This window comes from Triticum aestivum, chromosome 5A, assembly GCF_018294505.1.
Source record: "Triticum aestivum cultivar Chinese Spring chromosome 5A, IWGSC CS RefSeq v2.1, whole genome shotgun sequence".
Classification (NCBI taxonomy): domain Eukaryota; kingdom Viridiplantae; phylum Streptophyta; class Magnoliopsida; order Poales; family Poaceae; genus Triticum; species Triticum aestivum.
In genome coordinates this window covers 463,947,434-463,961,477 of record NC_057806.1, presented here as the reverse complement: position 1 = coordinate 463,961,477, position 14,044 = coordinate 463,947,434, and the positions used below count along the sequence as shown (strand labels likewise).

Below are 14,044 nucleotides of genomic sequence, written 5' to 3'. Positions count from 1 at the left end.
TTGTTCTCCTGTTTCTTTTTTCTTTTCTTAAATGTGTGGAATTTCTTCCAATCAATGTCATTTTTTCAAAAGTGACGAACTTTTTCAAGAAATCGATGATTTTTGTTCAAATTCTATGAACTTTTGTTTCAAATTAGATGAAATTGTTTCATTATCAATGATTTTTTTAAATACAATGAATTTCTTTCCAAATTTGATGATTTTTTTAATAAAACGATGGAAAAAATTCAAAAGAAATAATCTTCAAAATTGATGAACTTCTTTTTGAATAAGGCAACATTTTTTTGCATGTTCAGGAACTTTTATTGAATAAGGCAACGTCTTTTTGCATGTTCATGAACTTTTTTTGAAATCTGTGAAGTTTCAATTTTCTTTAAAGAAAATCATGTATGAGCTGCTACAATAGTTCTTCAAGTACTAGCGTTGTATTTAGTCACTTGCAACGACAGTCCGCAGTGGTTAGCCAAACACCTATAGGAATTGTAGGCCGTGAGTTCGATTCATCGTGGGAGCGCATTTTTGGGGTGTTTGCTCGTTTTCAATACCAGTCAGTGCACTCCGCCTTCGTGGGTCAGCCCACTTGGCGCTGTAGAGAGCGCCAGTTGTGTTCCCTATGGGAGCACCCAGTTCATTGTGGCATTGTAAAATTTCATCGTTGACACGACCCGGTTGAAGTGGGCATTGGGCCGTCCGGCTCGTGTGCGTCAACTAGGAGTGGACACAAATGGCCCAGCCCACTTTGCTAACTTATTTGTTTTTTGAAAAGTGATTTTTTACGAAATCATGAACAATTTTTGAAAATGTGAACAACAAATTTCAACTATGTGTTTTCTATAGAATTCTATAAAATTTAAAATTCCTAATACTTTTTTAATTCTGAGTTGAAATCATGGAAAAAAATCATTGCGAACAAATTTGGAATTCCGAAGATTTTTTTTTGAATTGTGAGAAAATTTTGGAAGCATGATTTTTTTTGCAAAAATGCGTAAGCTTTCTGAAATTATGAAGAATTCTTGAAAGCATGAATGAATTTAGAATTTCAAACACTTTTTGAAAATTTGAATAAAATTTTAAATTCTGAATAGTTTTTGATAATTTTGTTCACCGTGTATTAAAAATTGTTCATCATGTTTAATGAAATAAAAAAAACCAAACAAATGAAAAACCAAAAATAATAATAAAAAAAACAACAGAAAAAAACGAACAGCGAATGCGCTGCCGCAAACTTGGCTGGCCCACCCGCGGGTGTTGCAGTATAGCCACTTCTGTTAGCCGCCCGCGGGCTGCAAATAAGATCAGCTGATCCAGAGCCCAGATAAGTGCAGGATGAACAAAAATTGAACTACATGCTCTTTTCCCCTTTATATTACAAATATAGGAGTAGAATAGTTCACGAGCTGGGGTTGTTAATTATCGTTTGTTCCTTCCAGGCTCAGTTTCCAACCAGTCTATAAGCTCCGCTGTGCAGATATCGTCAACTATCATACTCATTCGGGCCATTACTGTCGTGGGCTTGCAGCCACAAAAAATGCAGAGAGAGGAAACGAAGGTTGACGAATTTCGATATGACAGGCCACGCCATGAATATTAGACAAGGGGCTAAATCAACTTTGAGTGATGTGGATATAGGAGCAACTACATGCATGTCATGTAGTGGCGGCAGGACAATTTTTCTTTCTAAATCGCAAGGCCGTCAACATCAGCCCTAACGTATACTTGCAAGTTACAGAAGCTCCCAAGAATCACCTCCAATTTATAGTATCTCGTGAGTCACATATGCCATTCTCAACGTAATTGCCGGGAATTTTTGGTCTTGTACATGTTGCTGTCGTTTCTTTTTGCACCCCTGGGCGCTTGCATTGATCACCAGCAGGTACTACGGTGGTGGTACATGCACACTGACCCGGTGGGTCGCCGTTGATTGCAAGCTGTCGCCCGCCGGGTAAGTCTGGACCATGGGTTTCAGTCTGTCTGGATCCATGCATTCACAGTTTCACCACCTGCAAGACGCCTCAATCTCGATCCAAATGTCTCGTTCGCACATCAAATCCATGTCCCCGTAGAGAAAAGCAAGACGAAACGGCACGGATTCTTATCGGAATCGTCCAACAGCGCGTGACAGTGAGTCGGGCACGTACGTGAAGAGCGCCTGACGCTGTCCGTCCTCTCACTACACCGTAAGCAGTGTCACAAACAAACAAAAAAATGTGGACTCTCGACAGTTGAGCAGCGAGGAATCGTCTGCTTCGAGGGGCATAAACGGCAGCGAATCTAGCCGGAGAAGCGCTCGGCCGCATACGAACAATATACTCTACCAGCAGCATGAGGTCTCAGGTGTTTACAAGCGTTTCTCCAGGTGAAGGGGGCAGCTAAAGCACGGCATGCACGCACGCCGGGAGTCTTATTTAACCCGGTGCCGGTAATCATTCCGACAGAATATTCCGCACGGGCGCGGCGGCCGCGGCTCCGACGATCTTCCCTCCTTCCCCCACCACGGTCTACCACTCCTGGATCGAGTACCTGATTGCCCATCATCACGGTCATCAGATCTTCCAAGACGCACTCGATTGGCACGGCGACGCACCCGCCCACAGAATCTCCAGGCGCAAGGGGGCTATTCTATAGCCTCCAAAAGGCTCCGCATCATGAGAGCCGCGCTCCGATCTCCACATGATTTCCTTGTTTCTTTTCTTGTACCGGAGCACGACGCCGCGTCAGGTTCGACGGCGGTGCAACACCTGCCACTACGTACGAGAATGGCAAGGAAAGCGCGAGGCCGCGGGGCTCGATTCGAGGGAGCCGGCGACGACGGGGGAGCGCGCGCGCGGGTCGCCGTCGGCGGTCGCTCTCGCGGGGGAGGCCCGGCGTGGACGAAGGGGGCGCGGGCTGGGCCAGGCGCGTTGGCGTCGCGGGGCGGATGGCTGTCGGTTACGACTCTGCGCGCCGCCATCACGCGCTAAAGCTCAGGCCAGCCCGGTCAATGGGAGGCCCAATGCCTGCGCTTCACGTGGCCTCCGGGGCCCACCCCAACAGCGACGCTGCTCCGTGGCCCGCCCGTTGTTGCTTGCTGCTCCCTCCCTTCCTCTTCACTGCTCGCTCCACACTGTCCTTTTCCCCTTGTCCCTATCTCGTGGGCCTTTTTACACTTCAGTCCAGCTTAACTTGAACATTTAAGTTTTTAGCTAAAAGGCGAGGGTTTACGGGAGGAAAAAGGAAATGGCAGAAAGAGCGGGGGCGGAAATGGCACTAGTAGTAGTAGTAGTACTATTGCTGATGCTGCGACGGCGAGGGTTTGACAGGAAAGGACTAGATAAAAACGAGATTTACAAAAATTTCAGAAAAGCCCCTGCTTTCTTCACTAATCTTTTATTCCCCGCGCGAGGTGTCGTCTCCCACCGAGTCTCTCTCTCTCCGCCGCGCCTCACTTCCAGGGATCCGTCGGCTCCGTCCACCACGCCAGCGGCGGCTCGTCGGCGAAGAACCCCCCGCACGGCTCCTCGTCGTCCAGGAACCCCGTCTCGTCCTCCTCCACCTTCAGGAAATTCCCGTGCAGGAACACCTGCCCGTGCCCCGCCGCCGCCGCGCCGGCCGCCCCGGGCCCGCCGAGCAGCGTCCCCATGTCTGGAGCCGGCGCCTCCTCTGTTGGTGTCGCGCCGGTCGCGTCCGTGTCGTTCAGAACACCGCTCGAGTCGCTGTCGGATGACCCCATGCCCGCGGGCGGCGGGCCGTCGGACGCCGCCGGCTCCTCCTTCACCGACGTGAAGCTCGCCGCGGCCTCCTCGTCCCCCAGCTTCCCCTTCAGATCCTTGATCTGTATCACATGAGACGCGCCAGCAACGAGCATCAGCCATTGCGCAGGTAGTACTAAGCAGCAGCGTAATTTAAGCGGGCGTGAGCGGCACGGACCTCGGCGAGGAGGGCCTCCTTGTCGCGGCGGAGGGCGTCGTGGTCGACGCGGAGCGCGTCGTAGGAGTGGCGCAGCGCGTTGTAGTCGCGCTCGAGCTGCTTGGTCTTCCAGCGCGCGCGGCGGTTCTGGAACCAGACGGCGACCTGGCGCGGCTGCAGGCCGAGGTCGCGCGCCAGCCGCGCCTTGCGCTCCGGCTCCAGCTTGTTCTCCACCTCGAAGCTCCGCTCCAGGGCGCGCACCTGCTCCGCGCTCAGCCGCCGCTTCTTCTCCCCTCCCCCGCAGCCGCCGCCGCCACCGCCGCACGCCATCATCTCCTCCTCCGCGTCCCCGTCCGCCTCCATCCCGACCACGCCGTAGTCCATATCTAATCAAACACGCACACAGAGACTCAGATTTCCGCGCCCTTCACCTCAACAGAACGAATTCCCACCAGAAAGAAAGAAAGAAAGAAAGAAAGAGGGCTCGCAATTTACGATTGGGGCTGGCCATCTGGTGGAGGGAGGAGGGGTTTCCGCCGCCGGGCCGCTTCATGGCGAGCTCCGCAGAAATTCAGATGGCACCGGCACCACCACCACCACCACCACCCTCCCCGATTACTGCGAGAAGAGGAGCAAAGAGCGGGAGAAAGGGCTGGTGCGCCTCCACTGCTGGCCCCTCCCCGTCCTCCCGTCCACGCCTCGATCCATGACGGCCACCATGTACCCTCGTCCCCGCCTTGGCAAACCAGCACCGATCAAAATGTCCTCCCCTCCACGATTGCGGATGGATTTCCTCCGCGATTGCTTACGATCCAAGAAAGAGAGAGTGAGGAGGGGGGAGGAGAGTGGAGTCCTGCTCTGTTTTCTTTTCCGGGTTTCCTTTCCGTTTCCCCAACACTGCGTGCTGCATTTCCGTGTGCGTTTAATAAAGGAGGGAGGGGGAGAGAGAGAGACAGGCGGGGCCGAGTTCCTCCGGCTCGGCGCACGGGTTAGGTGGAGGGGGCCGGTGCGGTCAGGAGCTGACCATGGTTAGGACCCCCAGCACGCGTCGCACGGCAATTTGCGAGCCCTAGCGCGACCTTTTTTGCTTTTTTTTTTGAGAATCTCACAAAGCTTTATTACTGAATCATAATGTTCATAGGTACAAAAAGAAGATCGCCGGGTTGTCCTAGCCAAGTGTGTCGGCCAAACCCTAAAGATAACGCATGCTTTGCGAGATTATGGGCCTCCGTATTGGAGGTCCTATACTCATGAGTAAACGAACATGAAATAAAGGTAGTTGCTCTAGTCTTGATTTCCTCGACAATGGCTCCAAATTCTGCTGAGCTTCCCTGTCTGATTGCATCTACCACCACCTCGCAATCGGAGGCAACAAGTAAACGGTTGATATAGAGATCTTCTGAAAGTGCTAATGCCTCCCGAACAGCTAGTGCTTCTAGCACTTGGGGGTTGTGCAGTCCTTTAAAAACGAGAGCTGACGCTCCCATGAACAAACATCTCTCATCCCTGCAAACCACACCAACTGCGCCAAACGTACCTGGGCGTGACACGGCCGCGTCCACATTGAGTTTGTAGTAATCTGTTGGTGGTGGAATCCACGTACGGGGTCGTGGTACTACTATCCCATGTGCTTCCTCCTTCTTCTTCTTCAAAAACTCTATGTCTGATAAGTAAGCTTTGATGAAGTTGTCAGTGGCAAACGGAGTCTGGTATATATCCTCATGTATAGCTTTCCGTCTTGCACTCCAAATCGCCCATAAAGTAACAATCATCAACTGAAATTGCTCCGGTGGAAGAGAGTCATTCATGGCAAAGAGCCACAGCCGTGCGTCAGGTTCTGAGGTTGCCCACATGTGCTCGACCATCTCGGCTTCTGAAAGTGCCCACACACACCTAGACACATTACACTCCAGCAAAGAATGCCGCCAGCTATCCTGCCCTCCGCATAGGGAGCAAGCACTCGTAGTGGCCATATGACGATGGTTTAGGACATCTCCCATAGGGAGTGAGTGTTGCGCCAAACGCCAAGTGAAAAAGCGCAGTTTCGGTGGCACTGACATGTTCCATAGCGAGTTCCACCCCCTCATCTCATGTTCAGAGTTGGAAGGATCCTCCCTTTCCTCCAGCCATGCCTCGCGCCCAATCTTGATCTTGACAATCATCTTATAAGCTGACCGTACAGAAAAACGCCCCCTTGGATCATCATTCCATGACCAGAAATCGTCCACACGCCGTGTACAGAGCGGTATTTGCAAGATCGCCTCCACATCAATGGGTATGAACACCTGTCTAAGCAAGTCCTCTCGCCACGCAGCTCTAGTGTGGTCGATCAGATCAGAAACCAATTGCGGTGGGTCAGCAACTAAGGAGGCCACCGGCTTCATCATTCCGTCCCTTGGGATCCAACTATGTTGCCATATGTTCGTGGTAGTTCCATCACCAATACGCCGGATAGCTCCTTGGGTGATAATATCTCTCCCATCAAGTATAGATCGCCACACCTGAGAAGGATGTGGACCTAGTATGCGCGACCTTTTTTGCTGATCGATTCAGAGGTGCTGCGTGCACGTAGGATCGTGGACTGATAAGACGGCCCTGCACTGCAATGGGACGCCCTAAGCCTCTCGTACAAGCCCAGTTCATGCTTCACAATTTGGGAATTAGCATCTTACTATTCTTTGCGCACTAGAATTTCCACTACCAAAATACCCAAAAAAGAGATAGCAGACACGATCGAAAATGTATGATCAACATGTGAGATGCAGGATCTTAAGAAAAAAACATGTGAGATGTAGTTGAAAGGGTGTAGTAGAAAATATCATGTCATTCCGTTGAAACATGTGATGGAGTTGAAAAATATGCAGTTGAGACACAACGCGGTTGGAAGAAAATAAAAGTGCAACAGTAAATATATACTGCTGAAACACATAGAATCAATTGCATTGCTATCAACTCCAACATTTACTAGATTCTTGTGTAGCAAACATGCGGTGGTTTCCATTTCACAAAAATGATCTTGAATCACTAACTACCAAAACTCCTCTTGCTTTAGTGCAAAAGGATACCTAGTGAAGAATGATATATATAGTGATTTGCTTGATTTAGTACAGATTACATCAACAGATGCATATAGAGCAGCTGCTCAGAATTGAAACACAGGACGTGGGAGGAATCGTGTGTTAATCGTGGGGAAGAGGTGCCAACGGCAGGTGTAAGGGCATATTTATCCCTAAGGTGTTTTGGTGATTGATGACAACCCGTTTGCGGACTAATCGTGTGCCTTGAGTATCCCAGACATTTCATCGCTAGGCACAAGACGGTTGGGTGCCCCTCGAAGACTGTTGAAGATGGCGTCTTTTCTACGTTTCTTTTTGATGGATTTGAGTCGTAGGAAAGCCGTACTATTAAGAGGGGGTCCGCGTCGGAAAGGTTTGGGTGGAATCATCACGTACACGTCTCTTTCTTGTCCCCTCCTTTTCCCTTGGAGCTTCCTCCGCTTTCTCGCCTCCCTGGTTCTGGCTGCTGAATTGGGTCGCGGTAGTACTGCTCCCAGGAGAGCGGTAGTACCGTAGGCACCAGCGATAGTACCGTGCGGTGGCGCGGTAGTACCGCAGGTGCCCACGGTAGTACCGCTCCCCTGGAGCTGCACTACCGTTGCCCACCAGGCTAGTACCGCTCCTTCGCGGTAGTAGGGGCGGATGTAATTTTTTACATCCGCACCTACCGCGGTAGTACCGCTTTCGCTCCGCGGTAGTACCGTGCTATGTTGTCAGGCAGTAATACCGCCCCTCGGCAGTTCTACTGTGTCGGATTTTTGCTTCTTCCGTTTCTTTGCGGAAGTAGGCACGGATGTTTCCTCCCCCTGGCTAGGGGATTTTTGCCTTGCGGTAGTACCGCATGGCGACGCGGTAGTATCGCGCTCGCGGAAGTACCGCCCTCAGCTCCTGCGCATCAGATCTGACCTTGCTGTTGCTGGGGTTGCGGCAGTACCGCGGGCCTGTACGGTAGTACCGCATGACTGTGCGGTAGTACCGCTTGGAAGCAAGCGGTAGTACCGCGCGGCCCTGCGGTAGTACCGCTGGCCTGGAGCGGTAGTACCGCTGGCCGCGGGCTGGTAGGTGGATAACGGTTGGATCTTTGTCCTACACTATATAAGGGGTCCCCTTCTTCTCCGTTGACTTATCTCTTCCAACCCTAAGCTCCATTGTTGCTCTAAGCTCCATTTTCGCCCGATCTCACTCCCTAGCCAATCAAACTTGTTGATTTGCTCGGGAGTGGTTGAGAAGGCCTCGATCCACACTTCCACCAAGAGAAATTTGATTCCCCCCACTAATCCCTTGCGGATCTTGTTACTCTTGGGTGTTTGAGCATCCTAGACGGTTGAGGTCACCGCGAAGCCATAGTCCATTGTGGTGAAGCTTCGTGGTGTCGTTGGGAGCCTCCAATTGAGTTGTGGAGATTGCCCCAACCTTGTTTGTAAAGGTTCGGTCGCCGCCTCCAAGGGCACCAATAGTGGAATCACGGCATCTCGCATTGTGTGAGGGCGTGAGGAGAATACGGTGGCCCTAGTGGCTTCTTGGGGAGCATTGTGCCTCCACACCGCTCCAACGGAGACGTACTTCCTCTCAAAGGGAAGGAACTTCGGCAACACATCCTCGTCTCCACCGTCTCCATTCTTGGTTATCTCGTGCCTTTACTTGTGCAAGCTTATTTGTATCATTTCACTTGCTTGCTTGTGTTCCTATCCTTGTTGCATCATATAGGTTGCTCACCTAGTTGCATATCTAGACAACCTACTTTGATGCAAAGTTTAAATTGTTAAAGAAAAGCTAAAAATTGTTAGTTGCCTATTCACCCCCCCTCTAGTCAACCATATCGATCCTTTCAATTGGTATCAGAGCCTCGTCTCTTTATTAAGGACTTTACCGTCCGAAGAGTATGGTTGATACCGTAGACGGTGTGGAGGAACACTCCGGTGTGAATCCGACCTCGTCTACGGGCGATGGGGGAACCTCGGTCTCTCGTGAGGAGTTCAATGTGGCCTTGGAGACATTGAAAACCTCCATGACGACCGAGGTTGAAAGCATGTTTACTAAATTCCTTGAGGGGCTTAAACTATCCACCGCACCGTTGAAAGTGGGTGATCCCACCGACAAGGTGACGGATGCTATCTCCGACAAGGGGGAAGCTAGTAGTGAAAAGGCTCCTTCTTCTAGTGGTAAAAATGGCACCGGCATCTTTGCTCATGTGGAACCACCACTTGTTTATGGTGGACCGGTTCCTTCCACTCATTTGAATCATGCCGGTCCTCCCCCTAAGATTGTGAAAAATGAGGACTTTGATTCTTGGGTTTACCGCTTTAAACGTCATTTAAATCATGTGAACACTAATCTTTGGAGAATCATTGAAGAAGGTTTCTATCCGCATGATCCAAGCAACTTCACTCCTCGAGAAGCCGCGGATAATCAATTCAATGAGAATGCTCTCTTCATCATTCAAGATGCAATCCCACCCGAAGACCTACCTCATCTTCGGCCCTTCGCCTTGGCCAAAGACGCATGGCATTGTGTTGTCTCTCTCTACCGGGGAAGCGCAAGCATTCAACGCTCCAACTATGAAGTGGTGCAAGATGAGGCCGATGAGTTTGCAATGAAAGAAGATGAAGAACCTCGTGAGCTTTATCGGAGAGTAACCAAACTCGCGGTCTCACTACAAGATCACGGGAGCAAGGACACGGATGACAATTGGATCAAGCGCAAATTCCTCAAGGCAATGATGCCCTACCACAAGGCCATGTCCTCCGTCATTCGTCAAAGACCGGACTTCCACACTTTGACCTCAAGCGAAGTGTTGGATGAGTTTGTGGCCATGAACATTTTGGACAAGACCGCCGATAATGCGGTGCTTCATTCTCAAAGGGCAAAGAAGCCCAACCTTGCATTGAAGGCCAAGCTCACCGTTGAAGAAGAAGAAGAGGAAGAAGAGGAGAGCAACCCCGAAGATACAAAGTATGCATATCATGAACACATGGCACTCGCTTCAAGGCAATTTTGGAGCAAGAAAAACTCGAGGCCAAACTTTAGCAAAAACAACTCAAGTGGCACGAAGAGCAAGCAACGTGTAAGGACTTGCTACAATTGTGGCAACGTGAGTCATTTTGTTGCGGAGTGCCCATATGAGAAGAGGGAAGACAATGGTGGCAAGCTCATCCGAAAGGACAAGGCCAAGTCGTTCCCCAACAAGAGCAACTTCACCAAGAAGACTCCTCCCAAGGCATTGGTGGTACAAGAAGAGTACAATGAGGATGATGACGATGATGAAGGTGATGAGTCGGTTGCCATGGCCTCCGTTGCCATTGCGATGACTCCACGGGTGTCTCTCTTCGACTCACCCAATGAGAGCATCACCGCCAAGTGCCTCATGGCTAAAGCCACCAACAAGGTAACCCCCAACATCAAAACTACCATCATTAATCATCCTTCTCCGACGGATAGCATTAATGAACTTGAGGGAGCTAATGTGGAGGCAAATGAGTTTGAGGCCTTTATGGGCAAACTTAAGGGAAAATCCAAGAAGCACTTTGTTGCTCTCTTGGAACAACTTGGTGAAGCCAATGACATGATCGAGGCTCACGAAGACACCATCACTAAGATGGAAGGGCATAGTCGTGACTATGCCGATGAGATTTCGGATCTTTCCAATGCTCTTGAGGAAGAGCGTGGTCTTCGTTTGGCTCTTGAGGAGTCACACAACGTTGATCATGCTAAGTTAAAGAAAGATTATGATCATGTCCTCATTGTTTCTCATGTGCTAAACTCCGAGAAGGCCGAACTTGAGGTTGATCTTGCTAGACTCAAAGAGGAGTTTGATCTACTTGACAAGGCTCACAAGGTCTTGAAGGGTGCTCATGCTAGCCTCAAAGAGTCTCATGATCAACTTCAAGTAAAGCTAACCAAGGAAAAAGCCACTTTTCCTCGTATGATGTTAATTGATAATGCAAATGCTATTAACCCATGTTGTGAGCATGTGCATCTCGTTGAGGAGAACGCTAAGCTAAAGGGGCAACTTGAGAGAGGTCTTGTGACTTGCATACAAGGCAAGAAGAACCTCAACGACCTCTTGATCAACCAAAAGGGAGTTGTGGCCAAGGAAGGGGTTGGGTACGTGCCCGAGTCCAAGAACAAGAAGAAGAATGACAAGACCAAACGACCTCCTCCTCTCATGCAAACCTTTGTGAAGGAGGGAGAGAGTGCCTCCGAGGAGAAGAAGAAGAACAATGCGAAGGGTGGCTTTGTCAAAAAGGGCAATGCCACTCCTCGCATCAAAGCCGGTGACTTTAATCCTTCTTATGTGTTATGTCGTGCTAGTGATGGGCATGTCTATGCCAAATTCGTTGGTTCTCCTCATGAATACATTGAATGGTCTATTTGGGTTCCAAAGACCCTTGTTACTAACATCAAAGGACCCATTACAAAATGGGTACCTAAAACCAAGCATTAATCTCTTGTAGGTGTTTGCTTCCGGTGGGGGATCATGGTTGCTCGATAGCGGAGCTACAAATCATATGACCGGAAGCAAGGACTTGGTGGTGGACGTGCACAAGATTCCATCTATGCCCACCAATGTCGAGTGGGGTGACGCCTCATCCTCTAAGGTATTGGGACTTGGCAAGGTGGTCATCTCTCATGATCTCACGATCGAGAAGGTCATGCTTGTTGAGTCCCTTGCATACAATTTACTTTCCGTTCGTCACATGGGCTTTGCCACTTTCTTTGATATCGATACCGTGGCCCTCTTGTGGAGCAAGACTCTTAAAGTAGCCTTTGTTGGGCATGTCGAGAACGGTCTATATGTGATTAACTTTTCGGAGCGACCCACTAAGACCGCGACATGCCTAATGGCTAAAGTTGATGTGGGATGGCTTTGGCATCGCCGTCTAGCCCATGTCAATATGAGATCTTTGCAAAGTCTTCTCAAGGGGGACCATGTCCGTGGACTAACGAATGTTAGTTTTGCTAAAGATCGTGCTTGCAGTGCTTGTATCGAAGGAAAGCTACATGAGAAGGCTCACCCTCCCACGACTATCATTTACTCAAAGAGGCCTTTGGAGCTCCTTCACATGGATCTCTTTGGGCCTCCATCCTTCGATAGTCTTGGGGGTAGGAAGTATTGCTTGGTGATTGTGGATGACTACTCAAGATACACTTGGGTGTATTTCTTCAAGAGGAAGAGCGAGACCCAACAAACCGTCATTGACTTTGCAAATGAAGCACAACGTCAACACAATGCAAAGATCTTGACAATAAGAAGTGACAATGGCACCGAGTTCAAGAACTACACCTTGGATGAGTTTCTTAGTGATGAGGGGATCAAGCATCAATATTCTGCACCTTACACCCCTCAACAAAACAGTGTTGCGGAGAGGAAGAACCGGACGTTGATGGATGCGGCAAGGACCATGATGGCGGAGTTCAAGTCTCCGTACAACTTTTGGGCCAAAGCCATCAACACCGCGTGTCATGCATCCAATCGGCTCTACCTCCGCAAGGGCTTGAACAAGACTCCATATGAGATACTCACCGGTAACAAGCCCAACCTCAAGTACTTTCGGGTGTTCAGGTGTAAGTGTTTCATTCTCAAGAAAGGTGTTCGGTTGTCTAAATTTGAGGCTATAGCTTATGAGGGCATATTTGTTGGTTATGCTACAAACTCTCATGCTTACCGTGTCCTCAATAAATCCACGAGACTAATTGAGGAGACATGTAACGTGGAGTTTGATGAGAATAACAGCTCCCAAGTGGAGCAAAGTGGCACTTGTGATGTAGGTGATGAAATTCCTCCTCAAGACATAAGAAGAATGGGTGTTGGCTTTATCCTACCCATTGAGGAACCCCTTGTGGCCGAAGGAGAAGGACAAAGCTCCACTCAAGTGGAGCCATCACCAACCCAAGGCCCACACGCTTCCGAAGAACAACATGAAGGCCCTCATCCTCAAGAACATGACCAAGGGCAAGATCATGCTCAAGACGGTGTTGACACATCAAGTGATGCCCAAGGTCAAGTTCTCTCCTCCGAGCAAGTTCAAGAACAAGAACAAGCTCAAGACGACGCTCAAGATGATCAAGTGACCACTCCTCGTCTCACCCCCGAGGACGAATGTGCTTGGAAGCTTAAGAAAGGGGGTAAGCACTCGTAGACGATTAGCAAACTATTGTGAGTATCACGCGTTTGTCTCTTGTGTCGAACCCCATAAGGTCTATGAGGCGCTAGAAGATCCGGATTGGCTCAATGCCATGCATGAAGAACTCAACAACTTCGAGCGCAACAAAGTGTGGAGATTGGTGCCAAGACTGACGGGGAACCACAATGTCATTGGAACCAAGTGGATATTTAAGAACAAGCAAGATGCCCATGGGATTATCATTCGCAACAAGGCTCGTTTGGTAGCACAAGGCTACTCCCAAGTCGAGGGTATCGACTATGGTGAAACCTTTGCTCCCGTTGCTCGTCTTGAATCTATTCGCATGTTGATTGCTTATGCTTCTCATCATAACTTTAAGTTACAACAAATGGATGTGAAGAGTGCTTTTCTTATTGGTCCCATTAATGAATTGGTTTATGTCAAGCAACTCCCCGGGTTCGAGGATCCCTACTTTCCCGATCATGTGTATCAACTCGATAAGGCACTCTATGGCCTTAAACAAGCCCCACGTGCGTGGTATGACCACCTTACCGAGTTGTTACAAGACCGTGGTTTTGAAGTTGGGCTAATCGACCCCACTCTTTTTACTAAGAAGGTCAAAGGGGAGTTGTTTGTGTGCCAATTTATATGTTGATGATATTATCTTTGGTTCCCCTAACAAAGCTTTCAATGAGGAATTTGCCGCTCTCATGACCTTAAAGTTCGAGATGTCTTCCATGGGAGAGTTGAAGTTCTTTCTAGGGTTCAAAGTGAAGCAAAGAAGAGAAGGAACCTTCATCAACCAAGCCAAATATACTCAATATATGCTCAAGAGATTCAAGCTAAGTGATGTCAAGCCGGCTTCCACTCCAATGCCCACCAAGTGCCAACTTGACATAGATCCCAATGGTAAAGCGGTGGATCAAAAGGTATATCACTCCATGATAGGCTCCTTGCTCTACCTTTGTGCATCTAAAC

The 14,044-nt window shown here is 49.3% G+C and overlaps 1 protein-coding gene across 1 annotated transcript; it reads right to left on the bottom strand.

Moving 5' to 3' along the window:
- Positions 1-3,241: 3,241 nt before the first annotated feature.
- On the bottom strand, positions 3,242-4,795 carry LOC123104045 (homeobox-leucine zipper protein HOX4). Its single transcript, XM_044525765.1, has 3 exons — positions 4,381-4,795; positions 3,907-4,271; positions 3,242-3,811 (listed from the first exon to the last, which is right to left on the bottom strand). The coding sequence occupies exons 1-3, from the start codon at positions 4,436-4,438 to the stop codon at positions 3,422-3,424; spliced, it is 813 nt and encodes a 270-aa protein (XP_044381700.1). The 5' UTR covers positions 4,439-4,795; the 3' UTR covers positions 3,242-3,421.
- Positions 4,796-14,044: the final 9,249 nt, after the last annotated feature.